General features: G+C 42.7%; 1 protein-coding gene across 1 annotated transcript in view; it reads right to left on the bottom strand.

The window, feature by feature from the left end:
- Positions 1 to 22,441, bottom strand: part of LOC128640732 (afadin- and alpha-actinin-binding protein B-like) — a 90,359-nt gene that overhangs the window by 25,403 nt on the left and 42,515 nt on the right. The window contains exons 3-4 of the mRNA XM_053693159.1: positions 18,190 to 18,338; positions 16,208 to 16,417 (exon numbers count right to left, since the gene is read on the bottom strand). Of these exons, the coding sequence (XP_053549134.1) occupies positions 16,208 to 16,417; positions 18,190 to 18,338 (359 nt within the window). The remainder of the gene's footprint in view (positions 1 to 16,207; positions 16,418 to 18,189; positions 18,339 to 22,441) is intronic.

Here is a 22,441-nt window from a genome sequence, read left to right as displayed (position 1 = left end):
AAATGCCAGTACTAACTCTGTATGAGACTTGGCAGTTTGAAAGCTTGAAGCTTGTATCAGAATGTCGTCTAGGTACGGAGCTACCGCAATTTCTCGCGGTCTTAGTACCGCCAGAAGAGCACCCAGAACCTTTGTGAAGATTCTCGGAGCCGTAGCCAATCCGAATGGAAGAGCTACAAACTGGTAATGCCTGTCTAGAAAGGCAAACCTTAGATACCGGTAATGATCTTTGTGAATCGGTATGTGAAGGTAAGCATCCTTTAAATCCACTGTGGTCATGTACTGACCCTTTTGGATCATGGGTAAAATTGTCCGAATAGTCTCCATTTTGAACGATGGAACTCTTAGGAATTTGTTTAGGATCTTTAAATCCAGGATTGGCCTGAAAGTTCCCTCTTTTTTGGGAACCACAAACAGATTTGAGTAAAACCCTTGTCCCTGTTCCGACCGTGGAACTGGATGGATTACTCCCATTAATAAAAGCTCTTGTACGCAGCGTAGAAACGCCTCTTTCTTTATTTGGTTTGTTGACAACCTTGACAGATGAAATCTCTCTCTTGGGGGAGAGTATTTGAAGTCCAGAAGGTATCCCTGAGATATTATCTCTAGCGCCCAGGGATCCTGGACATCTCTTGCCATAGCCTGGGCGAAGAGAGAAAGTCTGCCCCCCACTAGATCCGTTCCCGGATCGGGGGCCCTCAATTCATGCTGTTTTAGGGGCACCAGCAGGTTTCCTGGCCTGCTTGCCCTTGTTCCAGGACTGGTTAGGTCTCCAGCCTTGTCTGTAGCGAGCAACAGATCCTTCTTGTTTTGGAGCAGAGGAAGTTGATGCTGCTCCTGCTTTGAAATTCCGAAAGGAACGAAAATTAGATTGTCTAGCCTTAGGTTTGGCTCTGTCTTGAGGCAGGGCATGGCCTTTACCTCCTGTAATGTCAGCGATAATTTCTTTCAATCCGGGCCCGAATAAGGTCTGCCCTTTGAAAGGTATATTAAGAAATTTAGACTTAGAAGTAATGTCAGCTGACCAGGATTTTAGCCACAGTGCTCTGCGCGCCTGAATGGCGAATCCGGAATTCTTAGCCGTAAGCTTAGTTAAATGTACTACGGCATCTGAAATAAATGAGTTAGCTAACTTAAGAGCTTTAAGCCTGTGTGTAATCTCATCTAATGGAGCTGATTCAAGTGTCCCTTCCAGAGACTCAAACCAAAATGCTGCTGCAGCCGTGACAGGCGCAATGCATGCAAAGGGTTGCAATATAAAACCTTGTTGAACAAACATTTTCTTAAGGTAACCCTCTAACTTTTTATCCATTGGATCTGAAAAGGCACAGCTATCCTCCACCGGGATAGTGGTACGCTTAGCTAAAGTAGAAACTGCTCCCTCCACCTTAGGGATCGTTTGCCATAAGTCCCGTGTGGTGGTGTCTATTGGAAACATCTTTCTAAATATCGGAGGGGGTGAGAACGGCACACCGGGTCTATCCCACTCTTTAGTAACAATTTCAGTAAGTCTCTTAGGTATAGGAAAAACGTCAGTACTCGACGGTACCGCAAAATATTTATCCAACCTACACATTTTTTCTGGTATTGCAACTGTGTTACAATCATTCAGAGCCGCTAACACCTCCCCTAGTAATACACGGAGGTTTTCCAGCTTAAATTTAAAATTTGAAATATCTGAATCCAATCTGTTTAGATCAGAACCGTCAGCCGCAGAATGAAGCTCTCCGTCCTCATGTTCTGCAAGTTGTGACGCAGTATCTGACATGGCCCTAACATTATCAGCGCACTCTGTTCTCACCCCAGAGTGATCACGCTTACCTCTTAGTTCTGGTAATTTAGCCAAAACTTCAGTCATAACAGTAGCCATATCCTGTAATGTGATTTGTAATGGCCGCCCAGATGTACTCGGCGCCACAATATCACGCACCCCCCGAGCGGGAGATGCAGGTACTGACACGTGAGGCGAGTTAGTCGGCATAACTCTCCCCTCGTTGTTTGGTGAAATGTGTTCAATTTGTACAGATTGACTTTTATTTAAAGTAGCATCAATACAGTTAGTACATAAATTTCTATTGGGCTCCACTTTGGCATTAGCACATATAGCACAGATGTCTTCCTCTGAATCAGACATGTTTAACACACTAGCAAATAAACTAGCAACTTGGAAATACTTTTCAAGTAATTTACTATAATATGAAAACGTACTGTGCCTATAAGAAGCATAGAAAGAGTTATGACAGTTGAAAGTTAATAAACTGAAAAGGTTATAGCATCAAATCTTTGTAAAAAACACAATTTTAGCAAAGGCTTGTTCCCATTAGCGAAGGATAACTAACCCTGATAGCAGAAAAAAAAAAGTTACAGAAATAAACGTTTTTTATCACAGTCAACTACAATCTCACAGCTCTGCTGTGAATGATTACCTCCCTCAAAACAAGTTTTGAAGACCCCTGAGTTCTGTAGAGATGAACCGGATCATGCAGGAAATACAATGAGCTTCTGACTGAATTTTTTGACCTCCCCCTCACACACAACAGTGAGAGAGATCAGTAAACTGTCATAAATTAAATAAAACAACTGCCAAGTGGAAAAAATAATGCCCAAAACATTTTATTCACCCAGTACCTCAGAAAATGAAACGATTTTACATACCAGCAAAAAACGTTTAACATAAATTAAGTGTTATTAAAGAGCCTGTTGCCAGTCCCTGCAAATTAGGCTAAAGTCTTATGCACACAGTATAATTCCAGTGAAGTGCCATTCCCCAGAATACTGAAGTGTAAAATATACATACATGACAGCCTGATACCAGCTGCTGCTACTGCATTTAAGGCTGAGTTTACATTATATCGGTATGGCAGAATTTTCTCATCAATTCCATTGTCAGAAAATAATAAGCTGCTACATACCTCTTTGCAGATTAATCTGCCCGCTGTCCCCTGATCTGAAGTTTACCTCTCCTCAGATGGCCGAGAAACAGCAATATGATCTTAACTACGCCGGCTAAAATCATAGTAAAAACTCAGGTAGATTCTTCAAATTCTACCAGAGAAGGAATAACACACTCCGGTGCTATTATAAAATAACAAACTTTTGATTGAAGGTATAAAACTAAATATAATCACCATAGTCCTCTCACACATCCTATCTAGTCGTTGGGTGCAAGAGAATGACTGGTAATGGCAGTTAGGGGAGGAGCTATATAGCAGCTCTGCTGGGCGAATCTTCTTGCACTTCCTGTTGGGGAGGAGTTAATATCCCATAAGTAATGGATGATCCGTGGACTGGATACACTTAACAAGAGAAAGATTATTTTTTGGCTTAATAAAACCTTTAGGGTTGACATTACTATTGGGTTAGAAGAGATTATATTTCTTAAAAATCATACAAATAATCAAGCTCTACACGAAAATGTACTTAATACAATAATCTTACTGACTAGACACTTAATATTGAAAACATGGAAGGGAAAAACAGCCCCTAGTTTTCCACTCTTTATTAAAGAAATACAAAACCAAATTATATTTGAATCTTTTCATATGCAATTAGCAGGGGAAAAAAAAATTAAAACATTTCCAATAAGATGGCTCCCCATAATTAAAACATATCCCGCCCAAGTCCAAAGATGCATATTGAATCCCTTCTTGAGCTCTGATAGCTTTGCAGAATTAGTATTACTTGGTGAATTTCCAGCATCTTGGATCTCACTTTACAGAGAAGTATACTAAGGGTCATTAAATATCTTAAAGGTTATTGCTCCTGAATTATACCATATGGGCTAGGGACTGGGCTCCTGGGAGACAGGGGGGAATTCGTTTTTTTTTTTTTTTTTTTCTCTTCCCTCTCTTTTTCTTTTTTTCTTTTCTTTTATTTTCAGGTTCAAAAAATTGTTAATCCAAAAGCATATGTATAAATAAGAAGGCATCTTCTAAATTTCTGAGGTTAAAGATATGCAGATGTGTTTATTACGTATCTTTTTTCTTTTTTGCTGCTATTATGTCTTCTGCTGTACCTGTATATTGGATTGCAATCAATAAAAAAACATAATTTATGCTTACCTGATAAATTTATTTCTCTTGTAGTGTATCCAGTCCACGGATCATCCATTACTTGTGGGATATATTCCCTTCCCAACAGGAAGTTGCAAGAGGATCACCCACAGCAGAGCTGCTATATAGCTCCTCCCCTCACATGTCATATCCAGTCATTCGACCGAAACAAACAAGAAAGGAGAAACCATAGGGTGCAGTGGTGACTGGAGTTTTAATTTAAAATTTAGATCTGCCTTGAAAAGACAGGGCGGGCCGTGGACTGGATACACTACAAGAGAAATAAATTTATCAGGTAAGCATAAATTATGTTTTCTCTTCTTAAGTGTATCCAGTCCACGGATCATCCATTACTTGTGGGATACCAATACCAAAGCTAAAGTACACGGATGATGGGAGGGACAAGGCAGGAACCACTGCCTGTAGAACCTTTCTCCCAAAAACAGCCTCCGAAGAAGCAAAAGTGTCAAATTTGTAAAATTTTGAAAAGGTGTGAAGCGAAGACCAAGTCGCAGCCTTGCAAATCTGTTCAACAGAGGCCTCATTCTTAAAGGCCCAGGTGGAAGCCACAGCTCTAGTGGAATGAGCTGTAATTCTTTCAGGGGGCTGCTGTCCAGCAGTCTCATAGGCTAAGCGTATTATGCTACGAAGCCAAAAGGAGAGAGAGGTTGCAAAAAGCTTTTTGAACTCTCCTCTGTCCATAGTAAAAGACAAACAGGGAAGAAGTTTGACGAAAATCTTTAGTTGCCTGTAAATAGAACTTCAGGGCACGGACTACGTCCAGATTATGCAAAAGACGTTCCTTCTTTGAAGAAGGATTAGGGCACAATGATGGGACAACAATCTCTTGATTGATATTCCTGTTAGAAACCACCTTAGGTAAAAACCCAGGTTTAGTATGCAGAACTACCTTGTCTGAATGGAAAATCAGATAAGGAGAGTCACAATGTAAGGCAGATAACTCAGAGACTCTTCGAGCCGAGGAAATAGCCATCAAAAACAGAACTTTCCAAGATAAAAGCTTAATATCAATGGAATGAAGGGGTTTTAAACGGAACACCTTGAAGAACTTTAAGAACCAAGTTTACGCTCCACGGAGGAGCAACAGTTTTAAACACAGGCTTAATCCTGGCCAAAGCCTGACAAAAAGCCTGGACGTCTGGAACTTCTGCCAGACGCTTGTGCAAAAGAATAGACAGAGCAGAAATCTGTCCCTTTAACGAACTAGCAGATAAGCCCTTTTCCAAACCCTCTTGTAGAAAAGACAATATCCTAGGAATCCTAATCTTACTCCATGAGTAACTCTTGGATTCGCACCAATATAAGTATTTACGCCATATCTTATGGTAGATTTTTCTGGTAACAGGCTTCCGTGCCTGTATTAAGGAATCAATAACTGACTCTGAGAAGCCACGCTTTGATAGGATCAAGCGTTCAATCTCCATGCAGTCAGCTTCAGAGAAATTAGATTTGGATGGTTGAAAGGACCTTGTATTAGAAGGTCCTGCCTCAGGGGCAGAGACCATGGTGGACAGGACGACATGTCCACTAGGTCTGCATACCAGGTCCTGCGTGGCCACGCAAGCGCTATCAGAATCACCGATGCTCTCTCCTGTTTGATCTTGGCAATCAGTCGAGGCAGCAGCGGAAACGGTGGAAACACATAAGCCATGTTGAAAACCCAAGGGGCTGCTAGGGCATCTATCAGCGCCGCTCCCGGGTCCCTGGACCTGGATCCATAAAGAGGAAGCTTGGCGTTCTGGCGAGACGCCATGAGATCCAGTTCTGGTTTGCCCCAACGATGAATCAGTTGAGCGAACACCTCCAGATGAAGTTCCCACTCCCCAGGATGAAAAGTCTGGCGACTTAGAAAGTCCGCCTCCCAGTTCTCCACGCCTGGGATGTGGATCGCTGACAGGTGGCAAGAGTGAGACTCTGCCCAGCGAATTATCTTTGAGACTTCTAACATCGCTAGGGAACTCCTGGTTCCCCCTTGATGGTTGATGTAAGCCACAGTCGTGATATTGTCCGACTGAAATCTGATGAACCTCAGTGTTGCTAACTGAGGCCAAGCTAGAAGAGCATTGAATATTGCTCTTAACTCCAGAATATTTATTGGGAGTTTCTCCTCCTGAGTCCACGATCCCTGAGCCTTCAGGGAGTTCCAGACTGCACCCCAACCTAGAAGGCTGGCATCTGTTGTTACAATCGTCCAATCTGGCCTGCGAAAGGTCATGCCCTTGGACAGATGGACCCGAGAAAGCCACCAGAGAAGAGAATCTCTGGTCTTTTGATGCAGATTTAGTAGAGGGGACAAATCTGAGTAATCCCCATTCCACTGACTTAGCATGCATAATTGCAGCGGTCTGAGATGCAGGCGTGCAAATGGCACTATGTCCATTGCCGCTACCATTAAGCCGATTACTTCCATGCACTGAGCCACTGACGGGCGTGGAATGGAATGAAGGACACGGCAAGCATTTAGAAGTTTTGATAACCTGGACTCCGTCAGGTAAATTTTCATCTCTACAGAATCTATAAGAGTCCCTAGGAAGGAGACTCTTGTGAGTGGTGATAGAGAACTCTTTTCCACGTTCACTTTCCACCCATGCGACCTCAGAAATGCCAGAACTATCTCTGTATGAGACTTGGCAATTTGAAAGCTTGACGCCTGCATCAGGATGTCGTCTAGATACGGAGCCACCGCTATGCCTCGCGGTCTTAGAACCGCCAGAAGTGAACACAGAACCTTTGTAAAGATTCTCGGGGCCGTAGCTAACCCGAAGGGAAGAGCCACAAACTGGTAATGCCCGTCTAGAAAGGCAAATCTTAGGAACCGATGATGATCTTTGTGAATCGGTATGTGAAGGTAGGCATCCTTTAAGTCCACTGTGGTCATGTACTGACCCTCTTGGATCATGGGTAGGATGGTTCGAATAGTTTCCATTTTGAATGATGGAACTCTTAGGAATTTGTTTAAGATCTTTAAGTCCAAGATTGGTCTGAAGGTTCCCTCTTTCTTGGGAACCACAAACAGATTTGAGTAAAATCCCTGCCCTTGTTCCATCCACGGAACAGGGTGGATCACCCCCATTACTAGGAGGTCTTGTACACAGCGTAGGAATGCCTCTTTCTTTAACTGGTTTTCTGATAACCTTGATAGATGGATTCTCTTTCGAGGAGGAGAAGCCTTGAAGTCCAGAAGATATCCCTGAGATATGATCTCCAACGCCCAGGGATCCTGGACATCTCTTGCCCACGCCTGGGCGAAGAGAGAAAGTCTGCCCCCCACTAGATCCGTTTCCGGATAGGGGGCCTTTCCTTCATGCTGTCTTAGGGGCAGAAGTAGGTTTTCTGGCCTGCTTGCCCTTGTTCCAGGACTGGTTAGTTTTCCAGGCCTGTCTGTAACGAGCAACAGTTCCTTCCTGTTTTGGGGCGGAGGAAGTTGACGTTGCTCCTGCCTTGAAGTTTCGAAAGGCACGAAAATTAGACTGTTTGGCCTTTGATTTGGCCCTGTCCTGAGGAAGGGTATGACCCTTACCTCCAGTAATGTCAGCAATAATTTCTTTCAAGCCGGGCCCGAATAAGGTCTGCCCCTTGAAAGGAATATTAAGTAATTTAGATTTAGAAGTCACGTCAGCTGACCAGGATTTAAGCCATAGCGCTCTCTGCGCCTGGATGGCGAATCCGGAGTTCTTAGCCGTTAGTTTAGTTAAATGTACAATGGCATCAGAAACAAATGCATTAGCTAGCTTAAGTGGTTTAAGCTTGTCCATAATTTCATCCAATGGAGCTGTGTGAATGGCCTCTTCCAGAGACTCAAACCAGAATGCCGCAGCAGCAGTGACAGGCACAATGCATGCAAGAGGCTGCAAGATAAAACCTTGAACAAACATTTTCTTAAGGTAACCTAATTTTTTATCCATTGGATCTGAAAAAGCACAACTATCCTCCACCGGGATAGTGGTATGCTTAGCTAAAGTAGAAACTGCTCCCTCCACCTTAGGGACCGTCTGCCATAAGTCCCGAGTAGTGGCGTCTATTGGAAACATTTTCCTAAATATAGGAGGTGGGGAAAAGGGCACACCGGGTCTATCCCACTCCTTGCTAATAATTTCTGTAAGCCTTTTAGGTATAGGAAAAAACGTCAGTACACACCGGCACCGCATAGTATCTATCCAGCCTACACAATTTCTCTGGAATTGCAACTGTGTTAGTCATTTAGAGCAGCTAAAACCTCTCCTAGCAATACACGGAGGTTCTCAAGCTTAAATTTAAAATTAGAGATCTCTGAATCCGGTTTCCCTGGATCAGATCCGTCACCCACAGAATGAAGCTCTCCGTCCTCATGTTCTGCAAACTGTGACGCAGTATCGGACATGACTCTCACAGCACCAGCGCGCTCTGTCCTAATCCCAGAGCTATCGCGCTTGACTCTTAATTCTGGCAACCTAGATAATACTTCTGTCAGAGTATTATTCATGATTGTAGCCATGTCCTGTAAAGTGATTGCTATGGGCGTCTCTGATGTACTTGGCGCCATATTAGCACGCGCCTCCTGAGCGGGAGGCGAAGGTACTGACACGTGAGGAGAGTTAGTCGGCATAACTTCCCCCTCGTTGTCTGGTGATAATTCTTTTACAGATAAAGACTGACCTTTATTATTTAAAGTGAAATCAATACATTTAGTACACCTATTTCTGTGGGGCTCCATACTGGCCTTCAAACATAATGAACAAACAGATTCATCTGTGTCAGACATGTTTAAACAGACTAGCAATGAGACTAGCAAGCTTGGAAAACACTTTAAAATAAGTTTACAAGCAATATAAAAAACGCTACTGCGCCTTTAAGAAGCACAAAACCTGTCTCAAGTTGAAATAACAATGAAGCAAATCAGTTATAGCAACCAAATTTTCACAGTAAATGTATTAAGCTAGCAGAGCATTGCACCCACTTGCAAATGGATGATTAACCCCTTAATACCCAAAACGGATAATCAATAGAGAAAAAAACGTTTTTAACACAGTCAAGCACACTGTCACAGGTCTGCTGTGACTGATTACCTCCCTCAAAATGACATTTGAAGTCCCTTGAGCTCTCTAGAGACGTCCTGGATCATGCAGGAAGACTGAGTCTGAATTTTTACTGAGCAAAAAAGCGCTAAAATAGGCCCCAGTTAACTGTTTCTATGCAGAAATTAAGTCAGCCATGTGGAAAAAACATAATTTATGCTTACCTGATAAATTTATTTCTCTTGTAGTGTATCCAGTCCACGGATCATCCATTACTTATGGGATATTAACTCCTCCCCAACAGGAAGTGCAAGAGGATTCACCCAGCAGAGCTGCTATATAGCTCCTCCCCTAACTGCCATTACCAGTCATTCGACCGAAAACATGCAGAGAAAGGAAAACCATAGGGTACAGTGGTGACTGTAGTTTAATGGAAAAATTACCTGCCTTAAAGTGACAGGGCGGGCCGTGGACTGGATACACTACAAGAGAAATAAATTTATCAGGTAAGCATAAATTATGTTTTCTCTTGTTAAGTGTATCCAGTCCACGGATCATCCATTACTTATGGGATACCAATACCAAAGCTAAAGTACACGGATGACGGGAGGGACAGGCAGGCTCTTTATACGGAAGGAACCACTGCCTGAAGAACCTTTCTCCCAAAAACAGCCTCCGAAGAAGCAAAAGTGTCAAATTTGTAAAATTTGGAAAAAGTATGAAGAGAAGACCAAGTTGCAGCCTTGCAAATCTGTTCAACAGAAGCCTCATTCTTAAAGGCCCAAGTGGAAGCCACAGCTCTAGTAGAATGTGCTGTAATTCTTTCAGGAGGCTGCTGTCCAGCAGTCTCATAGGCTAACCGTATTATGCTACGAAGCCAAAAGGAGAGAGAGATAGCCGAAGCTTTTTGACCTCTCCTCTGACCAGAATAAACGACAAACAGGGAAGACGTTTGTCGAAAATCCTTAGTTGCCTGTAGATAAAATTTCAGGGCACGGACTACATCTAGATTGTGTAGCAGACGTTCCTTTTTCAAAGAAGGATTAGGACACAAAGATGGAACCACAATCTCTTGATTGATATTCCTGTTAGTGACCACCTTAGGTAGGAACCCAGGTTTAGTACGCAGAACTACCTTGTCTGAATGAAAAATCAGATAAGGAGAATCACAATGTAAGGCAGATAACTCAGAGACTCTTCGAGCCGAGGAAATCGCCATTAAAAACAGAACTTTCCAAGATAACAACTTGATATCAATGGAATGAAGGGGTTCAAACGGAACCCCCTGTAAAACATTAAGAACTAAGTTCAAACTCCATGGTGGAGCAACAGTTTTAAACACAGGCTTGATCCTAGCTAAAGCCTGACAAAAAGCTTGAACGTCCGGAACTTCTGACAGACGTTTGTGTAAAAGAATGGACAGAGCTGCAATCTGTCCCTTTAAGGAACTAGCGGATAAACCCTTTTCTAAACCTTCTTGTAGAAAAGACAATATCCTCGGAATCCTAACCTTACTCCATGAGTAACTCTTGGATTCGCACCAATATAAGTATTTGCGCCATATCTTATGGTAAATCTTTCTGGTAACAGGCTTCCTAGCCTGTATTAAGGTATCAATAACTGACTCAGAAAAACCACGTTTTGATAAAATCAAGCGTTCAATTTCCAAGCAGTCAGCTTCAGAGAAATTAGATTTTGATGTTTGAAGGGACCCTGGATCAGAAGGTCCTGTTTCAGAGGTAGCGACCAAGGTGGACAGGATGACATGTCCACTAGATCTGCATACCAAGTCCTGCGTGGCCATGCAGGCGCTATTAGAATCACTGATGCTCTCTCCTGTTTGATTCTGGCAATCAATCGAGGAAGCATCGGGAAGGGTGGAAACACATAAGCCATCCCGAAGGTCCAAGGTGCTGTCAAAGCATCTATCAGAACCACTCCCGGATCCCTGGATCTGGACCCGTAACGAGGAAGCTTGGCGTTCTGTCGAGACGCCATGAGATCTATCTCTGGTTTGCCCCAACGTCGAAGTATTTGGGCAAAGACCTCCGGATGAAGTTCCCACTCCCCCGGATGAAAAGTCTGACGACTTAAGAAATCCGCCTCCCAGTTCTCCACTCCCGGGATGTGGATTGCTGACAGGTGGCAAGAGTGAGACTCTGCCCAGCGAATTATCTTTGATACTTCCATCATTGCTAGGGAGCTTCTTGTCCCTCCCTGATGGTTGATGTAAGCTACAGTCGTGATGTTGTCCGACTGAAACCTGATGAACCCCCGAGTTGTTAACTGGGGCCAAGCCAGAAGGGCATTGAGAACTGCTCTCAATTCCAGAATGTTTATTGGTAGGAGACTCTCCTCCTGATTCCATTGTCCCTGAGCCTTCAGAGAATTCCAGACAGCGCCCCAACCTAGTAGGCTGGCGTCTGTTGTTACAATTGTCCAGTCCGGCCTGCTGAATGGCATCCCCCTGGACAGATGTGGCCGAGAAAGCCACCATAGAAGAGAATTTCTGGTCTCTTGATCCAGATTCAGAGTAGGGGACAAGTCTGAGTAATCCCCATTCCACTGACTTAGCATGCACAATTGCAGCGGTCTGAGATGTAGACGTGCAAAGGGTACTATGTCCATTGCTGCTACCATTAAGCCGATCACCTCCATGCATTGAGCTACTGACGGGTGTTGAATGGAATGAAGGACACGGCATGCATTTTGAAGCTTTGTTAACCTGTCTTCTGTCAGGTAAATCTTCATTTCTACAGAATCTATAAGAGTCCCCAAGAAGGGAACTCTTGTGAGTGGAAAGAGAGAACTCTTCTTTTCGTTCACCTTCCATCCATGCGACCTTAGAAATGCCAGTACTAACTCTGTATGAGACTTGGCAGTTTGAAAGCTTGAAGCTTGTATCAGAATGTCGTCTAGGTACGGAGCTACCGCAATTCCTCGCGGTCTTAGTACCGCCAGAAGAGCACCCAGAACCTTTGTGAAGATTCTCGGAGCCGTAGCCAATCCGAATGGAAGAGCTACAAACTGGTAATGCCTGTCTAGAAAGGCAAACCTTAGATACCGGTAATGATCTTTGTGAATCGGTATGTGAAGGTAAGCATCCTTTAAATCCACTGTGGTCATGGACTGACCCTTTTGGATCATGGGTAAAATTGTCCGAATAGTTTCCATTTTGAACGATGGAACTCTTAGGAATTTGTTTAGGATCTTTAAATCCAAGATTGGCCTGAAAGTTCCCTCTTTTTTGGGAACCACAAACAGATTTGAGTAAAACCCTTGTCCTTGTTCCGACCGCGGAACCGGATGGATCACTCCCATTAATAAAAGATCTTGTACGCAGCGTAGAAACGCCTCTTTCTTTATTTGGTTTGTTGACAACCTTGACAGATGAAATCTCCCTCTTGGGGGAGAGAATTTGAAGTCTAGAAGGTATCCCTGAGATATGATCTCTAACGCCCAGGGATCCTGGACATCTCTTGCCCAAGCCTGGGCGAAGAGAGAAAGTCTGCCCCCCACTAAATCCGTTCCCGGATCGGGGGCCCTCGATTCATGCTGTCTTAGGGGCAGCAGCAGGTTTCCTGGCCTGCTTGCCCTTGTTCCAGGACTGGTTAGGTCTCCAGCCTTGTCTGTAGCGAGCAACAGCTCCTTCCTGTTTTGGTGCAGAGGAAGTTGATGCTGCTCCTGCTTTGAAATTACGAAAGGAACGAAAATTAGACTGTCTAGCCTTAGGTTTGGCTCTGTCTTGAGGCAGGGCATGGCCTTTACCTCCTGTAATGTCAGCGATAATTTCTTTCAACCCGGGCCCGAATAAGGTCTGCCCTTTGAAAGGTATATTAAGCAATTTAGATTTAGAAGTAACGTCAGCTGACCAGGATTTTAGCCACAGTGCTCTGCGTGCCTGAATGGCGAATCCGGAATTCTTAGCCGTAAGTTTAGTTAAATGTACTACGGCATCTGAAATAAATGAGTTAGCTAACTTAAGGGCTTTAAGCTTGTGTGTAATCTCATCTAATGGAGCTGATTCAAGTGTCTCTTCCAGAGACTCAAACCAAAATGCTGCTGCAGCCGTGACAGGCGCAATGCATGCAAGAGGTTGCAATATAAAACCTTGTTGAACAAACATTTTCTTAAGGTAACCCTCTAACTTTTTATCCATTGGATCTGAAAAGGCACAGCTATCCTCCACCGGGATAGTGGTACGCTTAGCTAAAGTAGAAACTGCTCCCTCCACCTTAGGGACCGTTTGCCATAAGTCCCGTGTGGTGGCGTCTATTGGAAACATCTTTCTAAATATCGGAGGGGGTGAGAACGGCACACCGGGTCTATCCCACTCCTTAGTAACAATTTCAGTAAGTCTCTTAGGTATAGGAAAAACGTCAGTACTCGCCGGGTACCGCAAAATATTTATCCAACCTACACATTTTCTCTGGTATTGCAACTGTGTTACAATCATTCAGAGCCGCTAACACCTCCCCTAGTAATACACGGAGGTTTTCCAGCTTAAATTTAAAATTTGAAATATCTGAATCCAGTTTGTTTGGATCAGAACCGTCACCCGCAGAATGAAGCTCTCCGTCCTCATGTTCTGCAAATTGTGACGCAGTGTCTGACATGGCCCTAATATTATCAGCGCACTCTGTTCTCACCCCAGAGTGATCACGCTTACCTCTTAGTTCTGGTAATTTAGCCAAAACTTCAGTCATAACAGTAGCCATATCCTGTAATGTGATTTGTAATGGCCGCCCAGATGTACTCGGCGCTACAATATCACGCACCTCCCGAGCGGGAGATGCAGGTACTAACACGTGAGGCGAGTTAGTCGGCATAACTCTCCCCTCGTTGTTTGGTGAAATATGTTCAATTTGTACAGATTGACTTTTATTTAAAGTAGCATCAATACAGTTAGTACATAAATTTCTATTGGGCTCCACTTTGGCTTTAGCACATATAGCACAGATATCTTCCTCTGAATCAGACATGTTTAACACACTAGCAAATAAACTAGCAACTTGGAAATACTTTTCAAGTAATTTACTATAATATGAAAATGTACTGTGCCTATAAGAAGCACAGAAAAAGTTATGACAGTTGAAAATTAATAAACTGAAAAGTTATAGCATCAAATCTTTGTAAAAAACACAATTTTAGCAAAGGATTGCTCCCATTAGCAAAGGATAACTAACCCTGATAGCAGAAAAAAAAAAAAAAAAATACAGAAATAAACTTTTTTTTTTATCACAGTCAACTACAATCTCACAGCTCTGCTGTGAGTGATTACCTCCCTCAAAACAAGTTTTGAAGACCCCTGAGTTCTGTAGAGATGAACCGGATCATGCAGGGAAGACAATAAACTTCTGACTGAATTTTTTGATGCGTAGCAAAAGCACCAAAAAAGGCCCCTCCCCCTCACACATAACAGTGAGAGAGATCAGTAAACTGTCATAAATTAAATAAAACGACTGCCAAGTGGAAAAAAATAGTGCCCAAAACATTTTTTCACCCAGTACCTCAGAAAATTAAACGATTTTACATGCCAGCAAAAAACGTTTAACATTAATAAATTGAGTGTTATTAAAAAGCCTGTTGCTAGTCCCTGCAAATTAGGCTAAAGTTTTATGCATACAGTATAATTCCAGTGAAGTGCCATTCCCCAGAATACTGAAGTGTAAAATATACATACATGACAGCCTGATACCAGTTGCTGCTACTGCATTTAAGGCTGAGTTTACATTATATCGGTATGGCAGAATTTTCTCATCAATTCCATTGTCAGAAAATAATAAGCTGCTACATACCTCTTTGCAGATTAATCTGCCCGCTGTCCCCTGATCTGAAGTTTACCTCTCCTCAGATGGCCGAGAAACAGCAATATGATCTTAACTACTCCGGCTAAAATCATAGAAAAACTCAGGTAGATTCTTCTTCAAATTCTACCAGAGAAGGAATAACACACTCCGGTGCTATTATAAAATAACAAACTTTTGATTGAAGGTATGAAACCAAGTATAATCACCACAGTCCTCTCACACATCCTATCTATTCGTTGGGTGCAAGAGAATGACTGGTAATGGCAGTTAGGGGAGGAGCTATATAGCAGCTCTGCTGGGTGAATCCTCTTGCACTTCCTGTTGGGGAGGAGTTAATATCCCATAAGTAATGGATGATCCGTGGACTGGATACACTTAACAAGAGAAAAATTATGCCCCAATAAGTTTTATCACCAATGTACCTCAAAAAAACAATTAAACATGCCAGCAAACGTTTTAAACATCCTTTTTTAAAGGAGTATGCATCTCTTATTGATAAGCCTGATACCAGTCGCTTATACTGCATTTAAGGCTTTATTACATTACTTCAGTATTAGCAGCATTTTCTTAGTCAAATTCCATTCCTTAGAAAATTATTTTACTGCACATACATTAATAAGCCTGATACCAGTCACTTTAACTGCATTTAAGGCTTTACTTACATTACTTCGGTATCAGCAGTATTTTCTCAGTCAATTCCATTCCTTAGAAAAATATTTTACTGCACATACCTTAGTTGCAGGAGACCCCGCACGCCATTCCTTTTCTGAAGTTACCCCACTCCTCAGAATGTGCGAGAACAGCCAGTGGATCTTAGTTACTTCTGCTAAGATCATAGAAAAACGCAGGCAGATTCTTCTTCCAAATACTGCCTGAGAAAAAACAGCACACTCCGGTGCCATTTAAAAATAACAAACTTTTGATTGAAGAATTAATTAAGTATAAAACACCACACTCCTCTCACGACCTCCATCTATGTTGAGGGTTGCAAGAGAATGACTGGATATGACATGTGAGGGGAGGAGCAATATAGCAGCTCTGCTGTGGGTGATCCTCTTGCAACTTCCTGTTGGGAAGGGAATATATCCCACAAGTAATGGATGATCCGTGGACTGGATACACTTAACAAGAGAAATATATGTAAAAAAAAAAAGAAGCATATTGAATAAAATATTTTTTAAAACTGAAATGCACATTTTCAATTTTAACCTCTCTCTCCCCCTTTACAAATAAAGAATTACATCTCTGCAAACACATAACATATTAAGATACAAATAACAGCAGACGTCTGTCAATTTGTAAAGGTCTGGGCAGGGTTTTACTAGATTACCTTTAATCTGCTATTGCTACTTTGTAGGTACTCCAGATCACTGCTTAGTTTAAGAACTTGCGTTTCTGTGTCTTCGCGGCTGCGCAGATTTCGAAGATGACGTTGGAGCAGCTCATGGATACAATTCACAACAGACACCACGTGCAGTTTTCTTGCATCCCCATTTTTGGATGCCGCATATAAGGAAGGAAAACCTAAAGTTGTAAGCTCCTGTTCGCAAAAAGAAAGCAAAAACATATTTAGTGCCTTAAAGTTACATGACCTTTAATAACCATATACATTTTTCTAAGGTAGGGAATTTCAATCTCCCAGGTCTCGTCCGACCGGGGAGATTGACAGCTCCTGCCCACGCGTGATTGGCTGTACGCAGGCAGGATTGCACGCGAGCACAAAATAGAGCTTGTGTGCAATGTTAAATTCCGCCAGCCGAAATCAGCCCACCAGAGGCCCGACCCCATAGACTTGTTATACCAGCTGCAGAGTATAAAATGATTGGTTTAATTTTTGTATTTGAAATAGCTGGTTTGTTCTTTGAAACCACAACCCATAAAAATGAGTTGAGCTTGCAGCAAATCAGATATCCTTATTTTGTCACTTTCTGTACACATATGCTTCTTTACATTTTCTCTATCTGTAAACCAAAAGTCTAATACTTAGAGAGAACATCTGAAAAAACATTTTATTGCTTATCTCTTCTACCTCCTACTGGGAATGTAAATCCTTCTGCTAGCTATGTTTACACAGCTTTTCTTTAGCCTATCCTCAAGTATAGAAACTTTCAGTATAGGTAGGGACAGAAAAGGCAAAACTCCAGCAGCTAAAATGGGTCATTGGAAACAAATTAAAGGGGAGAAAATTTTAGGGAATTATGTCCCTCTTTAATTCGATTTAAATGGACAGTAAAGTCATAATTAGATATTCATTCAGATAAAGCATACAATTTTAAAAACAATGTCACAATTTACTTCTATTTAATTTGCTTCCTTCGCGTTATCCGTTGAAGGGTTTATCAATTCTAGGTAAGCTCAAGAGCAACAAAGCACCTGGGTGCTAGCTGCTGATTGGTGGAGATATATATAAATAAATCATTGGCTCACCCCATGTGTTTAGTTAGCAACCAGCAGTGCATTGCTGCTCATTTAACAAATTATAACAAGAGAATGAAGCTAATTTGATAATAAAAAGTAAACTGGAAAGTTATTTACAATTTTATGCTCTACCTAAATCATGAAATTAAAATTCTGGGTTTCATGTCCCTTTAAGGTTTATGCAGGAATTTTGCCCCAACAGCAGTCTTGTAGCAGCCAATATCTCTCAATTACAAACTACATTGCTGTAAAGCAGGCAAACCCGTTACATCACTTTGAATACACTGTAGGAAACGTTAGGCTATAGTCCTATCAGGCTTCCAGGATATCCAAGGGGTTGACCCAAAACACCAATCCCAAGCAATACCAGACATCAAGGCTATCTTGATGATATTGTTGCTTTGGCATACCTTGGGTGTGGAAATATTGCATGAATGAGATCTATCAGTAACACCCTTGCTGCAACAATATTGAAGCTTTTCTGTCTGGGATACTGTGTGGCATTATGAAGGTAGAAGGCAGGGAGCAGTGTAATACTTTGCAATGTTAGAACATATTCTGTCATTTATAAATATTGCTTTAAGTTATTGTAAAGTTTAATGAATTGCTGTCCAGTATCTAAAAAAAAATCTTAAAAACAGGGGCACTTTAATTCATTAAACTTTACAATGACGCATTTTTTAAATATTTCCCATTGCGTTATGGTAAACATACCACTGGTTCCTCCAACCACATCTCCTACTGTTTTAGCAAATCTATGACAATCTGCTTTCCTCCAATCGTTGTGAGACCCTTTTGGCGTCCAGCTCGTGGGGCACGCAGCGATTGGGTTTGTGGGTTTCTAGAAGATTACTCCAAGAAATTTACAACTTAGCACTTTAGACAGGAGCTTACCTGGTCAACGTAGGTGATGCATTGCTCCACATTGTCTTCAGCGCAAAAGGTGGAAATGGGTGAGATTTTACCTAAAACCAGTGTGGACTGAAATAGACATGTTGGAGACATCCCACTTTCTGTGTTGATTTGTGAAAAAAATCTTGTTTCTACAAAAAAAATTTAAACATTGAAAGAGGACAAAAAACACTAGTAGTGATAAAAGAATTTCAGGTAAGCATACATTGTTTTTTTTTTTTATCGGAATGATGATAGTCCAGTGTCCTCCATAACATATGTGATATATGAACCGATACAAGAGTTAAAACCCTCCCATCTATCTCTAGTTTTACATATAGCCGAGTAGAGAATAGGAAAGGCAAAGCAGGGTCTATAGAGGTGTTAACACATCCACAAAACAAAAGAAAAGAGCGTGGCATGGTAGCAGATTAAAGTAATAAAACATAGCGTTTGACTGTTTAAGATTAATGGTTGTCAGTAAAAACAAATACAATCCAAAAAGCCAGAGCAGCTGCAGTCTTACGTGTTTCAACTACTGCCTTACTCATAGGCCATGCTGCTCTGGTTACACAGCCTCCTTAAAAGGGACAGTCAAGTCCAAAAAAAAAACAGAATTTATGCTTACCTGATAAATTACTTTCTCCAACGGTGTGTCCGGTCCACGGTGTCATCCATTACTTGTGGGATATTCTCCTCCCCCACAGGGAAAGGCAAGGAGAGCACACAGCAAGAGCTGTCCATATAGTCCCTCCCAGGCTCCGCCCCCCCAGTCATTCGACCGACGGTTAGGAGAAAAAAAAGGAGAAACTATAGTGTGCCGTGGTGACTGTAGTGTATAGAGAAAGAAATTCTTCAAACCCGATTAAAAAACCAGGGCGGGCCGTGGACCGGACACACCGTTGGAGAAAGTAATTTATCAGGTAAGCATAAATTCTGTTTTCTCCAACATTGGTGTGTCCGGTCCACGGTGTCATCCATTACTTGTGGGAACCAATACCAAAGCTTTAGGACACGGATGAAGGGAGGGAGCAAATCAGGTTACCTAAACAGAAGGCACCACGGCTTGCAAAACCTTTCTCCCAAAAATAGCCTCAGAAGAAGCAAAAAGTATAAAATTTGTAGAATTTGGACAAAGTGTGCAGAGAAGACCAGGTCGCTGCCTTACATATCTGATCAACAGAAGCCTCGTTCTTGAAGGCCCATGTGGAAGCCACAGCCCTAGTAGAGTGAGCTGTGATTCGTTCAGGAGGCTGCCGTCCGGCAGTCTCATAAGCCAATCGGATGATGCTTTTCAGCCAAAAGGAAAGAGAGGTAGCAGTGGCTTTTTTTGACCTCTCCACTTGCCAGAATAAACTACAAACAGAGAAGACGTTTGTCTGAAATCCTTTGTTGCTTCTAAATAGAACCTTAAAGCACGGACTACATCTAAATTGTGTAACAAGCGTTCCTTCTTTGAAAACTGGATTCGGACACAAAGAAGGCACAACTATTTCCTGGTTAATATTCTTGTTGGAAACAACCTTTGGAAGGAAACCAGGTTTAGTACGCAAAACAACCTTATCTGAATGGAACACCAGATAGGGCAGATTACACTGCAGAGCAGATAATTCAGAAACTCTTCTAGCAGAAGAATAGCAACCAAAAACAGAACTCTCCAAGATAACAACTTGATATCTATGGAATGTAAGGGTTCAAACGGAACCCCTTGAAGAACTGAAAGAACCAAATTTAGACTCCAGGGAGGAGTCAAGGGTCTGTAAACAGGCTTGATCCTGACCAAAGCCTGAACAAAAGCTTGAACATCTGGCACAGCTGCCAGTCGTTTGTGTAACAAGACAGATAAAGCAGAAATCTGTCCCTTTAGAGAACTCGCTGATAATCCCTTATCCAAACCTTCTTGGAGAAAGGAAAGGATCCTAGGAATTTTAATCTTACTCCATGAGAATCCTTTGGATTCACACCAACAGATATATCTTTTCCATATTTTATGGTAATCTTTCTAGTCACAGGTTTTCTGGCTTGTACCAGAGTATCTATCACAGAATCCAAAAACCCACGCTTAGACAAAATCAAGCGTTCAATTTCCAAGCAGTCAGCTGGAGAGAAACTAGATTTGGATGTTCGAATGGACCTTGTACTAGAAGATCCTGTCTCAAAAGGTAGCTTCCATGGTGGAGCCGATGACATATTCACCAGGTCTGCATACCAAGTCCTGCGTGGCCACGCAGGAGCTATCAAAATCACTGAGGCCTTCTCCTGTTTGATCCTGGCTACCAGCCTGGGAATGAGAAGGAACGGTGGAAACGCATAAGCTAGGTTGAAAGTCCAAGGCGCCACTAATGCATCCACTAGAGTCGCCTTGGGATCCCTGGATCTGGACCCGTAGCAAGGAACCTTGAAGTTCTGACGAGACGCCATCAGATCCATTTCTGGAATGCCCCATAATTGGGTCAACTGGGCAAACACCTCCGGGTGGAGTTCCCACTCCCCCGGATGAAAGGTCTGACGACTCAGATAATCCGACTCCCAGTTTTCCACTCCTGGGATGTGGATCGCAGACAGGTGGTAGGAGTGATCCTCCGCCCATTTGATGATCTTGGTCACCTCTCTCATCGCCAGGGAACTCCTTGTTCCCCCCTGATGGTTGAAGTAAGCAACAGTCGTCATGTTGTCTGATTGGAATCTTATGAATCTGGCCTTTGCTAGTTGAGGCCAAGCCCGAAGAGCATTGAATATCGCTCTCAGTTCCAGGATGTTTATCGGGAGAAGAGACTCTTCCCGAGACCATAGACCCTGAGCTTTCAGGGAATCCCAGACCGCGCCCCAGCCTAATAGACTGGCGTCGGTCGTGACAATGACCCACTCTGGTCTGCGGAAGCTCATTCCCTGGGACAGGTGATCCTGAGTCAGCCACCAACGGAGTGAGTCTCTGGTCTTCTGATCTACTTGAATCACTGGAGACAAGTCTGTATAGTCCCCATTCCACTGTTTGAGCATGCACAGTTGTAATGGTCTTAGATGAATTCGCGCAAAAGGAACTATGTCCATTGCTGCAACCATCAACCCTACTACTTCCATGCACTGAGCTATGGAAGGCCGTAGAACAGAGTGAAGAACTTAACAAGCATTTAGAAGCTTCGACTCTCTGACATCTGTCAGGAAAATCTTCATTTCTAAAGAATCTATTATTGTTCCCAAGAAAGGGACTCTTGTTGACGGAGACGGGGAACTTTTTTCTATGTTCACCTACCACCCGTGAGATCTGAAAAAGGCTAGAACAATGTCTGTGTGAGCCTTTGTCTTTGAAAGAGACGACGCTTGAATTAGGATGTCGTCCAAGTAAGGTGCCACTGCAATGCCCCTGGGTCTTAGAACCGCTAGAAGGGACCCGAGCACCTTTGTGAAAATCCTTGGAGCAGTGGCTAGTCCGAATGGGAGAGCCACAATAGGTAATGTTTGTCCAGAAAGGCGAACCTTAGGAACTGATGATGGCACTCTGAGAAATTTGTTTAGAATTTTTAAATCCAGAATTGGTCTGAAAGTTCCCTCTTTTTTTTGGGAACTACAAACAGATTTGAGTAAAACCCCTGACCTTGTTCCACAGTTGGAACTGGGAGTATCACTCCCATCTTTAACAGGTCTTCTGCACAATGCAAGAATGCCTGTCTCTTTACTTGGTTTGAAGATAAGTGAGACATGTGGAACCTTCCCCTTGGGGGTAGTTCCTTGAATTATAGAAGATAACCCTGAGAGACTATTTCTAGTGCCCAGGGATCCTGAACATCTCTTGCCCAAGCCTGAGCAAAGAGAGAGAGTCTGCCCCCTACTAGATCCGGTTCCGGATCGGGGGCTACCTCTTCATGCTGTCTTGGTAGCAGCAGCAGGTTTCTTGGCCTGTTTACCCTTGTTCCAGCCTTGCATTGGTTTCCAAGCTGGTTTAGTCTGGGAAGCGTTACCCTCTTGTCTAGAGGCTGCCGAGTTGGAAGCCGGTCCGTTCCTGAAATTGCAAAAGGAACGAAAATTGGACTTATTCTTAGCCTTGAAAGGTTTATCTTGTGGGAGGGCATGGCCCTTTCCCCCAGTGATGACTGAAATAATCTCTTTCAATTCTGGCCCAAAAGGGGTCTTACCTTTGAAAGGGGTATTAAGCAATTTTGTCTTGGAAGATACATCCGCCGACCAAGACTTTAGCCAGAGCGCTCTGCGCGCCACAATTGTAAACCCTGAATTTTTTGCCGCTAACCTCGCTAAC

Source organism: Bombina bombina, chromosome 10 (assembly GCF_027579735.1).
Source record: "Bombina bombina isolate aBomBom1 chromosome 10, aBomBom1.pri, whole genome shotgun sequence".
Classification (NCBI taxonomy): domain Eukaryota; kingdom Metazoa; phylum Chordata; class Amphibia; order Anura; family Bombinatoridae; genus Bombina; species Bombina bombina.
The sequence above is the reverse complement of the archived record's forward strand: the minus strand, read 5'-3'. Positions and strand labels throughout refer to the sequence as shown.